The sequence below is a fragment of the Liolophura sinensis genome, chromosome 3, assembly GCF_032854445.1.
Source record: "Liolophura sinensis isolate JHLJ2023 chromosome 3, CUHK_Ljap_v2, whole genome shotgun sequence".
NCBI classification, from domain to species: domain Eukaryota; kingdom Metazoa; phylum Mollusca; class Polyplacophora; order Chitonida; family Chitonidae; genus Liolophura; species Liolophura sinensis.
This window is the reverse complement of record NC_088297.1, coordinates 24721150-24733650: the sequence shown is the minus strand read 5'-3', so window position 1 is coordinate 24733650 and position 12501 is coordinate 24721150. Positions and strand designations below refer to the sequence as shown.

General features: G+C 39.7%; 1 protein-coding gene and 1 long non-coding RNA gene across 2 annotated transcripts in view; both read left to right on the top strand.

The window, feature by feature from the left end:
- LOC135463681 (uncharacterized) lies at window positions 1–6683 on the top strand. Its single transcript, XR_010443576.1, has 3 exons — window positions 1–108; window positions 4005–4087; window positions 6593–6683. It is a non-coding gene; the product is annotated as an uncharacterized LOC135463681 (long non-coding RNA).
- A 778-nt stretch (window positions 6684–7461) lies between these two features.
- The window catches only part of LOC135463495 (uncharacterized), an 11853-nt gene continuing 6813 nt past the window's right edge, over window positions 7462–12501 (top strand). The window contains exons 1-4 of the mRNA XM_064740752.1: window positions 7462–7506; window positions 7976–8050; window positions 10085–10186; window positions 11725–11865. Of these exons, the coding sequence (XP_064596822.1) occupies window positions 7462–7506; window positions 7976–8050; window positions 10085–10186; window positions 11725–11865 (363 nt within the window). The remainder of the gene's footprint in view (window positions 7507–7975; window positions 8051–10084; window positions 10187–11724; window positions 11866–12501) is intronic.

Sequence of the window (12501 nt, the reverse complement as noted above, 5' to 3'; positions counted from 1 at the left end):
TATCTCGCAGTCACATCACGTCAGAGTTTTACTTCAAGGGTAGACGAATTGACCGTTCACAGTACTGAATTTACCCACCTTCCCGATTGATGGCTAACCGACCGTTTTGTAAGTATGTGGGTTTTTTTTCTTCCGCACTGTTTTGTTTGCATTTTTCTCACCTTGCCTATAACTTTGACCTGGTTTATAAGCCCTTAGCGTGTAAAGTTATGGTGTTACCTGTTTCTAACAGGTGCGCTGTATTTACCTTCTGTAAATGATACTACACGTTTCCTGGAATGTTTACTCCGGCTTGCCATGTAATATAAAAGCGATGGCTAATTTCAGTGGGGACGTCACGTTTGAAGTTTGAGAATTATTACACATTGCACAGCCACATCTGGTTGCTTTCTTAATACACAGACGACACGCATTTCAATTGTGAGTAAAACACACGCCAGCCTGTTGTGCTGTAAATTGAGCGTGGGTGTTCTCGGTGCACCGTGTAAGTTTTCAATCATTTACTATTCACATTTTGTCTGTATTACATTTTCACGCGATGTCTTTGGCTGAGAGCTTATTCGAAATCTGCATTGTGTTTAATGTTATACATGCAGTACAGACAAAAAGTAGTTCATGTTGCAGAAGCGGTTCGTTAGCACGACAACTTTTCATATGGTCACACCCATGTTTAGTGAACCCGTCATTATGCCCATACACGACATTGCGTAGGCCGTCAAATGCTATACGAAGTAATCCACTAGAATGTGTTTACAGCTTTGTCGGAAAACAAGTCATCAGTACATAATACTAGGTTTTGCACATGTCAGCATTCAATAGACGTCCAAGAATGCCCAAACATGTACATCTACAATTCCATATTAGGTGAAGTTATCTGTAACAAATTCTACACATGTGTTCGACTCATTCAGAGAAATCGCCCTCTTTTGCCTCTAACTTGTCATGCATGTTTTTTTTTTTAAAGCATGTACCCGTGCCTGGGTGTATGATAGATCTTAATCCCTGCCCTGTTAGCAGCCATATTTGTTGTCATCTTTCAGCCATTACCTTTGAACGGACACCTTTAAGCAGACAAAAGTAACCCGCTGTGATAACAATCGAACTTTCGTAAAAGATAACGTGATAGGTTAAGAGATAATGATTAGAAACTTTTCAAAGGTTTGACTCATAAATCTTTTTTGTTTTCGTGAATCAAATTGTAGGAAAGCTATGCCGGAAATTGACGAAGATGCCGAATGACCCAATGTATAATATAGCATCTTAAACGACCTCTTTCTTCAATCGGTGAACATGCTTCAGCCTAGCACATGAACAATAGACTAAAGTCACGGAAACTGGTTAAACTGGATATCCTGTAATGTCTAACTACTTGACCAGATTGCCCTGCATTGTATGAAAAAGCCTAAAAGGTTGTCGTTGATACGAAGATGTATTGCTTCTGTTGGAGGAAGAAGTGGGTGGCTTCGCTGATTTAGAGGGCAAATGGGGCAGTATAAATAGATACACACTCGCAAATACATGTATTTAAGGGCTTATTTTAACAGAGAAAAATGTCAACATATAAATATAATATAAAAGACTACGTCGTAGATAGTAAAACCAGGGCACCCACGACAGTGTGATATATAAGTACTGTTGGCAAATAGTCACACGTAACCTGTCAAATCTGGTCTTTTGTCAGTTTACCTATGTTAGGTGTTATATGTTCATATTAATGCTTAAATAGCAGCAATTTAAACTCCCCCAAAACGTTAGACGTTCTCATAGTTTTGATTTGAATAAAAAATGTGGGTTGTCAAAAGTAGTATTCCAAATAATCTTTCCCTACAAAAACATATTAGAAAACAACCACTGTTGCTTGTAATGATGACACTACAGTCGGAATGGACATTTACCGATTCAAAACTGTACCGCGTCACAACATCTTGTGTTATTACATAGTCTGTTTAGTGGTATTTTGTGTTATTTTTTCTGTACGACGCGAAAGCATCGCCATTTATAAAACTTTTCCCTTACATAATTCTACAGTCTCTGTAGAAATGTTTGCTGCTATGGAAATGCCAATGGGCACTTTATCCTGACATATTCTAAACATCGGTAACGCTTTATCACTCACTGGACAAATCTCGTTCAAGGTGTTTATTCTGATCTTATCATCGATCACCTTTACGATCAACTGTTCAAGACCTAGTTATCGGCACCAATGCTCTTGGTTGTGTTTACCATCAATCATCAATTAGGTCACGTACTCAAGACAAGATCATCACCATCACCATCATCACCATCACCATCATCACCATCACCACATCATCATCATCATCATCATCATCATCATCAACATCATCATCATCATGTGTTTGCTTTAGTTTACAATCGATCACCAATAAGTGTTCGTTATTAATGTTTTTTCTTGAGTTCATACTCAAGTTTGGGTGTTTCTTTTTTTTCCCCTCAGCTTTGTGGGTGAGGTGGGACTTTGAACTTTCTCTTTGGCGATTTTGTGAATCTGTTCCACGTCTTTCCTCTGCGTGTTTTGGACGCTTTGTCTGTTCCGTTATGTATCAGGGTAGATTTAACGCCATGGATGAAGGCGGGCCATTCTCAACAATGTTCTGTCGGAGTTAGAGTTTATAAATCACTCCATTTGATGGTGTTGATATATATTAAGTTTCACAAAGTGTTATAATACAATGGGCATGTCACAGCCTTGTTGAACCAGTTTATACGGTTGACTATCAGGGTATACAATTAGGAATGATTCATCGGTTTGTACAAAGACCCATTCTCCCCCTCACAAAATCTTACTGTCGCGAGGCAAAGTTAGGCGGGAAACTACGGTTCAGCACTTCTGCCATATAGCAAGCTAATCAAATGAAGTCAAGCTGAAACCAAGTTAATTCTTTCAGAACCTCATTTTGTGGTATTTTCAAGCAGCCGGTGTAGAGTTCCGTAAGCTGATTGCTGCTTGGATTATGGCCATTGAGTCATTGTAGTAATATAACGAATGATTTCTAGGCGTCACAAGAGATATCTATACAGCAGTTGTCACCCATAATGAGAGCTTCTGTGGCCCGTTTCACAAAACGCATGCAGCGTTAAGTGCACGTGCGTCTGCATGACGACTGGTACTGTGGGCATTACGTCGCCATGGTAGTTACGTGGACGTACTGCTACGTGCGCAATATGATGCTGGCCCCAGGCCAATAATCACTAAACTAACTTGCAAATAAACAAATCACCCAAAAAACGAAGAACGTATGTAAAATAAGAAACTAGGAGGCTGTCGTATAAAAGAAATCCACAGTTTTTAGCGATGCCTGGACTCTATGCGTCGAAGTAGATATATACCAGCTGAGATTCCAAATGGACATCCCCCGTCAATACTGGCACGGCCATATTCCATAATGACATGACGCTCAACTTACACTACTTAAGAACTAAGAAAGTTCATAAATACGAAATTAGCAAGGATTTATGCAAAGAAAAGCAGTCAGCAGTTTACAATGATGCTGAAAGGGCGCAAGAAATGATCTGCGTGAGTGAATGCAGTCAGTTTCCACATCGTGTACAAGTATATAATTACATAATGAAACATAATGCTAGTATATAATTACATAATGCAACATAATGCTAGTATATAATTACATAATGCAACATAATGCTAGTATATAATTACATAATGCAACATAATGCCAGTATATAATTACATAATGCAACATAATGTTAGTATATGATTACATAATGCAACATAATGCTAGTATATAATTACATAATGCAACATAATGCTAGTATATAATTACATAGTGAAACATAATGCTATTGTATAATTTGTCGGAAAGACAGAAAATTTTCTAAGCCCGTAAATTTGATCATTATCAAACACAACTACCAAGCAATATGGCATTACGTCAACAACAACGTTACTTGTTATTCCTGTGACAAATCCACATATTCCGTATCAGTTCACCAAAACAAACCAAATATCGCTGTTGTTGTTGTTTCAGAGTCCATCACGCACAGTCTGACCATGGGTGGCCGCACAGACGCTGTCCGCTATATCCTGTCGTTCATCAACGCTCTTTTTTTGGTGAGAAAAAAAGTATCTTACCTCAATCTGCTTACTGACCAGCATAACAAAGAATGGAACACAATACAGGTTGACCAGGCTTATAAAGCTGGCTTCAGACAAGCATCCAGCCGTCGAATCCGTCTCTGTAATTTGTTTACGGCTATGTATTGGATTTTTGGTTCTGCGCGATCCGATTCTATTCCTTGTCTTTGATGGACTTAAGACCTTAGTCCTCTGGCGTCAATTGAGTTTTGTCGAGTTCCCCAAACTTTAGACACTTATTCCTCTGGCGTCCACTGAGTTTTGTCGAGTTTTGCTAAACTTTAGACACTTATTCCTCTGGCGTCAATTAAGTTTTGTCGAGTTCCCCGAACTTTAGACACTTATTCCTCTGGCGTCAATTAAGTTTTGTCGAGTTCCCCAAACTTTAGACACTTATTCCTCTGGCGTCAATTAAGTTTTGTCGAGTTCCCCAAACTTTAGACACTTATTCCTCTGGCGTCAATTGAGTTTTGTCGAGTTTTGCTAAACTTTAGACACTTATTCCTCTGGCGTCAATTGAGTTTTGTCGAGTTTTGCTAAACTTTAGACACTTATTCCTCTGGCGTCAATTGAGTTTTGTCGAGTTCCCCAAACTTTTGACACTTATTCCTCTGGCGTCAATTGAGTTTTGTCGAGTTCCCCAAACTTTAGACACTTATTCCTCTGGCGTCCACTGAGTTTTGTCGAGTTCCCCAAACTTTAGACACTTATTCCTCTGGCGTCAATTGAGTTTTGTTGAGTTCCCCAAACTTTAGACACTTATTCCTCTGGCGTCAATTGAGTTTTGTGGAGTTCCCCAAACTTTAGACACTTATTCCTCTGGCGTCCACTGAGTTTTGTGGAGTTTTGCTAAACTTTAGACACTTATTCCTCTGGCGTCCACTGAGTTTTGTTGAGTTCCCCAAACTTTAGACACTTATTCCTCTGGCGTCCACTGAGTTTTGTGGAGTTTTGCTAAACTTTAGACACTTATTCCTCTGGCGTCCACTGAGTTTTGTCGAGTTTTGCTAAACTTTAGACACTTATTCCTCTGGCGTCAATTGAGTTTTGTCGAGTTTTGCTAAACTTTAGACACTTATTCCTCTGGCGTCAATTGAGTTTTGTGGAGTTCCCCAAACTTTAGACACTTATTCCTCTGGCGTCCACTGAGTTTTGTGGAGTTTTGCTAAACTTTAGACACTTATTCCTCTGGCGTCCACTGAGTTTTGTCGAGTTTTGCTAAACTTTAGACACTTATTCCTCTGAGTTTCCCCAAAGTTCAGGACCGGCCCTGATAGCACAGTTGATAGAGCCTCCGCTTCAGGAGGCTTTAGATCCAGGGTCAATCCTGGGTCACACCTAAGACCTTAAAAAGGAGAAGTGCTAACTTCCTCGCTTGGCGTTGAACATTAAGGGGATAGTACAACGACTGGCTGACCCGTATAAAGGCTTCGGGCGGTACTGCTTACTTGCCTTTGGGTAAGTCGTTTCAGTGAAGCAGCACTAGAAAAGAGAGCGGTGCAAATCTGCCCTGCAACAAGGAGACACGTTACATGCACACTAAGGACTCTTTCGTCATCATATGACTGAAAAATTGTTAAAGTACGAGGTTAAACCCCAAGCACTCACTCACTAAATCAAACTTAAGACACTTATTCATCTTGTGTCCATTGAGACTGGTCGAGTTCCCCCAAACTTTAGACCTCTATGGCTCTGGTGTTCCTTGGGTTTTAATGGTTTTCCTCAGTCTTTAGACCTTATTGCATTTGTGACCCCTGCGTTTTGTCAGATATTACTTTGTTACCCCTTGTTTTTCCCCAAGCTGATCCTTTAAGTTTATCTCCAAATTCTTCAAGCTTGTCCGTTGAGTTCATCTCCAGATTTCCCGCCTTTAGATTTATTTATTTATTTATTTATTTGATTGGTGTTTTATGCCGTACTCAAGAATATTTCACTCACACGACGGCGGCCAGCATTATGTTGGGTGGAAAGCGGGCTGAGCCCCAGGGAAACCCACGACCATCGGCAGGTTGCTGACAAACCTTCCCACGTACGGCCGGAGAGGAAGTCAGCATGAGCACTCCTGGGTCATTACGCTGCGCTAGGGCGCTAACCAACCGACCCACAGAGCCCCCCACCCACCTCCCCTCCCGCCTTTAGAGAAATGTAGTACCCTTAACAATATCTTGAATGATACACGGTGTAAAGCGAAATAACAGAAAAAACGAGGATTTAGTATCAGGTCTTGACCGATGAGGTCACAAGCTCGAAACCAGCTGTCGCTGTTTAAGCTCTTGCTGTTTCAGCTGAGGTTTTAAGTCAGAAGGTTTGTCAGGCACCAGGCGAAGGTCAGTGATTTAATCCGGGGATCGGTTACTTTCAACCACTATACTGCTTGTATGAGTGCCAAATTCGGGTATTTCACGCGAATCAAACAGCAACTTAATGCAAATTAATCAGTCAGTTAATGCCAAACTCAAATTACAATGGGTTCCTTTTCAGCTGGCGGGACTTGCTACCGTCGCCGTGGGACTATGGCTCTTTTTCACCATGCACGACATCTGGATGTTCGGAGATGTCGCCGAATACTCGGAGAGTCAGAGTCTGCGCAACTTCTGGATTGCGGACGTCATCTTCTTCTCTGCAGGGGTCGCTGTTGTCGTCTTCGGCTTCACCGGCATATGCGGCGTCTGCGTCCGGAACTCCTGTATGTGGGCTTTTGTAAGTGGTTTATTGGAATTGATGATTATGGCTTGACGTGACGTCACTCCTAAATCCAGGCTAAGAGTTTGTTTACGTTCGGAAGACTGATCAAGTTGACCGTATATTAATGGGACACTGTAAATTCGTGTATTCCATGCAAATCGTAACGCTGCCTTATTGGAAGCCGTGTAATAAGGTTGGGCATATCTTAGACAGCGTCACGTTCAATCCAGGCTCCTGACGTATTAATAATGTTTGTACCTTGAAATAACTGTCTTTAATCTTTCTTACACTTTTCTTTTAACTAAATGAGTTCAAGTGCTCAGATTTGAGAGGGTTTAATGATCGTTAACGTCTAGCAGACAAGGAAATGTTGATTTAATGTCACAGACTCGCATCACACACATCAAAGACTCACGTCTTCGGCTCTACACCAGGACAACTTTGATAACACTGAAGTTTAGGGTCTAGGGGTATATACCCTTAGGCCAAAATATCAACCTTTACTCTTCTTCATTGTATTAAACCGCATATAACTATTTTTACTTCCTGGATCCAACCATAAACAACCGATTCACCGACTCTCTTGTTCATGAATATTTAAAGAGAAGAAAACATAAAGACGATGACAAAATCAGCCGACAGAGAGTGAAAACTTGCAAAATAAAATGGCTTTAATATTTTTTTTCGATACTTCCGTTCAGGAGAAAAAGGTATTTGAAAACAGTTTTGTATGGTGGATATTTGGGATCACCTCTTACTACAGTACTGCCCCATTGTAATAAATACTGTCCTACGCGGATCTTACGTGGATCTTGATTAATTAATACTATCAGTCCCACTAATTTCCTTTAACAATGTAATTCATGAATTATAAATTAAAGGATTTTTAGAAAAATTAAAATTCTTAGCAGATAAATTAAAAGTATTTTCCAAATAGTTATTTGAACTAACAAGAAAAACAGTACCCTAGGTGAAAATCTGCGAAAATCTGTTCTGCTAAAGTAATTTACATTTCATGTTCATGTTCCTTCATACACTCGTAAAACAACCGTCTAGCTTCTTTCGGAAGTAGTGTGAAATCTTTAAACTCAGTGCAGTATATCCACAGGTTCACGGACGTTTGAATCAGAATCTGTGATTATGATAAGATTCTTTTCTGCTTTTGTGTTTTTTCTTCAGCAAGCTGTCTGCTTCCTCTTGGTGATTGGTGTACACATTGCCGCCTTGATATTCGCCGTGGACTCCTTCGCACAGGTTTGTGTCAATCCTGGTTTAATCGGATGAATTCTATTCGATTAATGTCACAGTCTGACACTCTAAAAATAATTTCTTAATTTTATCAGAAAGTCTGCTCTCTGAGTGATGGTAGAAGGTATTATACCAGTATTATTGTTTCATAACACTGTGTGGCATTCAACATAACATCCTGTTAGTCTAATATAATGTTGAATTTATTGATCATGTGTGCTATATATAACAGGGTAATCTACTATGTATAACAGGATAATCTGGTATATATAACAGGATAATCTGCTATGTATAACAGGATAATCTGCTATATATAACAGGATAATGTGCAATATATAACAGGATAATCAGCTATATATAACAGGATAATCTGCTATGTATAACAGGATAATCTGTTATGTATAACAAGATAATCTACTATGTATAACAGGATAATCTGTTATATATAACAGGATAATGTGCAATATATAACAGGATAATCAGCTATATATAACAGGATAATCTGCTATGTATAACAGGATAATCAGCTATATATAACAGGATAATCTGCTATATATAACAGGATAATGTGCTATATATAACAGGATAATGTGCTATGTATCACAGGATGGTCGGCTATATATAACAGGATAATGTGCTATATATAACAGGATAATCAGCTATATATAACAGGATAATCTGCTATATATAACAGGATAATCTGCTATATATAACAGGATAATCTGTTATGTATAACAAGATAATCTGCTATATATAACAGGATAATCAGCTATATATAACAGGATAATGTGCTATATATAACAGGATAATGTGTTATGTATAACAGGATAATCAGCTAAATATAACAGGATAATCTGCTATATATAACAGGATAATCTGCTATGTATAACAGGAAAATCAGCTATATATAACAGGATAATGTGCTATATATAACAGGATAATGTTCTATGTATAACAGGATAATGTGCTATGTATAACAGGATAATGTGCTATGTATCACAGGGTAATCTGCTATATATAACAGGATAATCTGCTATATATAACAGGATAATCAGCTATATATAACAGGATAATCTGCTATATATAACAAGATAATGTGCTATGTATAACAGGATAATCAGCTAAATATAACAGGATAATGTGCTATATATAACAGGATAATCTGGTATGTATAACAGGAAAATCAGCTATATATAACAGGATAATGTGCTATATATAACAGGATAATGTGCTATGTATTACAGGATAGTCGGCTATGTATATCAGGATAATCAGCTATATATAACAGGATAATGTGCTATATATAACAGGATAATGTGCTATGTATTACAGGATAGTCGGCTATGTATATCAGGATAATCAGCTATATATAACAGGATAATGTGCTATATATAACATGATAATCTGCTATGTATAACAGGATAATCTGCTATGTATAACAGGATAATCTTCTATATTTAACAGGATAATCTGCTGAATATAACATTATATTCTGCTGCAAAAACTGAATACATGCTAGCATCACTCAGACTAGAGGCTTAAGAGTACATTTAACACAAAAAGCCTAGTTCTCTTTTCTAAAACAAAAACGCATGTAGTGAGATGTGGGATGAAAAGGGGGAAGGAGGTGACTATTTCCTTCCGTATTTTTTACTTTTTACTTATTATGGAATAATAACAGCTCGATTGATTGCTCTCTTGCTACCAATTGTGAAAAGATGAAATATCCTTAAAATAGTAACTAGCCCGTAATCATCAGACTGCACAAATCCATTAAAGAGATTTTTTGTTGGAAAAGAGGAAATTTGTTACAACAGCTGTATATGGAAAAATCGTAACAGGAAAATGTAGCGGTCTTTCAACTCAAAAGGAAATAGTGAACAATGAAGGTGCTAACTTTAACAAGAAAACCACGACAACTTGTTGGAGAAATATGGAATTTGCAATTGCATCAGGAACTTGTAACTCAGATAAATGTTTTTGTCTGTAGCTTGAAGAATTCTCCAGATTTTATAACTGCGATCATTGATATTATTGTAGCACGAAAAGTCGTCATCGGCGATGAGAAATGAGCTCCGTCAGAGATACGATGGGGTGGGAGTCAACGTGTACAGCCAGAGGTTTGGTCAGCTCCAAGAGAGTGTAAGTGGTTATGCTATCCCTACGGCAGCACGCGCCTCACTGGCTCAGTGGTCTAAAGTGTTCCTCTCGTAGCAAACGATCATAAATTCTGACCAGTGAGACCGTTGACTCGATCGGGGTTCTCGCTGTTTCGATTGCGTATTTAAGACACGACATTTGTACCTGGTTTAAGGCTCCTGGCACTGAACCTTGGTTTTCTCCATTCATAAATTTAAAATACCGGTAAACATCGTGTTCAATAGAAGTGGTTTACTCTCCTGTCAAATCTGTCTCAATTACGAGACCATGGTTACAATAGTGTGACGCCACAACTGTTTTGCCAGGTGGGAGCTGTAGTATTTTAACGCATTGGAGACCAATGGATTTGCCGAACTGAGGTTGACGCAAGATCCTTCTATCTGTTTGTGGAATCCAGATAAGCAATTGTCAGATTTGTCAAACTAGACTAAACTAGGCGTCTCTCTGACAACGGCTCGCAAGCTCTAACCTTTTGACCATTCTGTGGTTCTCCTAATTTAGTTATCATTTACTAGAATATTTCGCTTAATATCAGAGTTTATTGCCTAAGGACATGCCTATTTGCGCTCAGACTTTGCAAACTAGAAATGATTTATCTATTTATTTGAGCATCATACTCAAGAGGTTTACACATACACGACTTCAGCCAGGTTTGCCAGTGGATGAAACCTGAGTGATCAGAGGAAACAGGGGCGGGGGCGGGGAGGGGCGGGGAGGGGCGGGGACGGGGGCAGGGTCCATGGACTCGTGGTTAGCGCGCGCTAGTGCAGACTCAGGGGCCTCTCACCAATGCAGTCACTGTGAGTTCGTGCTGGCTTCCTCTCCGGCTTTACGTGGGAACGTCTTCCAGCAACCTGCAGATGGCCATCGGTTTCTCTCCACCATAATGCTTTTCGCCTTCGATCATATAAGTGAAATATTCTTGCGTACGTCGTATAACATTAATCAAATAAATAAATAAATATCCGAAGCAAACCTCCTGACTTAAAGAGAAGCATCAAGCGATGCGTGCAAATGACGTCATTGGTCAGTGGGTCGATAGTCGCGGCAAATTACCTCATCATTTTAACTGATATTTGTTTTACCGTAACTTACCCAGAATTTACTTTGTTAGGCAATATGTTGTCCTTGTTACGTGAGTGAAGTGATTTTAAATTTTGGCTTAAGTCTGGGATCGCTTCGTGGTCCGGGCTCTGGTATCATGGCGTTATCTTGCAACAGCTAAAACTTCCTCCGAAATTGTAAGCTATATTTGTACTGTGAAGAAACCAAGAGTTGGTACATTTTGTCTTTGGAACTCATTTGAAAGATGTTACATTGCACATGTACACATTAGCTTATATGTAGATGAGGTAACGTAGCCACAGGTGATGACACGAGCAAATGCAGTTGACATCACCTGTCGCCATATCTGCCGAATTTTACGCCACGCTCCGAATTTGTCCACAACTCATCTGGCAAATGGTATGTACACGAGCGTTGTGAATCTGTAACAGTAGGGCATGTTTTTCCTCCCACAGTATGAGTGTTGCGGCGTGAACGGGGTCACGGACTACACGGCCGAGTTAGAGGCGTTTGAACGTTACAATGCTAACCTCGGGACTTTACGGAGCTTTCCGCCAAGAAGCTGTCTCGGCGCCGACGACGAAGTTTCCTCTCAGGTACGATTAGCAGACGTGTTCCAGACGTGTTGGCTACTTGCATCTAAAACGTGACTACGTAACGAATGAGCTCTTGTGATCAGTGGATCAGTCTGATGACTACTAAACCACAGTGTTCCGGATAGGCAAAATGAAGTCGACTCAACACATGGGATCCATTTTGATAAAATCTCAGTGGTCATTTTCCAGACGGCTTCCAATACAGGGAGAAAGTATAAGTAGTTTTCACTTTCAAGGCGTTTGACTGGCCGCCGTGAACCATAAAAGGATAAGAATCGACGCTGATTGCTCAGTGAAATTCCAATTATGCTGTAGTGTATGACGGAATGTCGCAAACTCATTGTAGAAGAAAACACTAGATGTTGGGCGGATGGAGGTAATGAAGTGGTGTGATACAAAAATAAACAGTGGAGGTAGGATGAGACTGAACCAACCGTTTGTGAGTGATTAAGAGAGTGCTTGGGATTTAACGTCATACTTACCAATTTTTCAGTCATATGACGACGAAGGAATTGAAACTATGTAATGTGCCTCCTTTGAGACAGCTCATCGAAGGCAAGTGAGCCGCCCCACCCGAACCATTACGGGTTGCGTTACACTATCCCCTTCATGCTGAACGCCAAGCGAGGAAGTTAC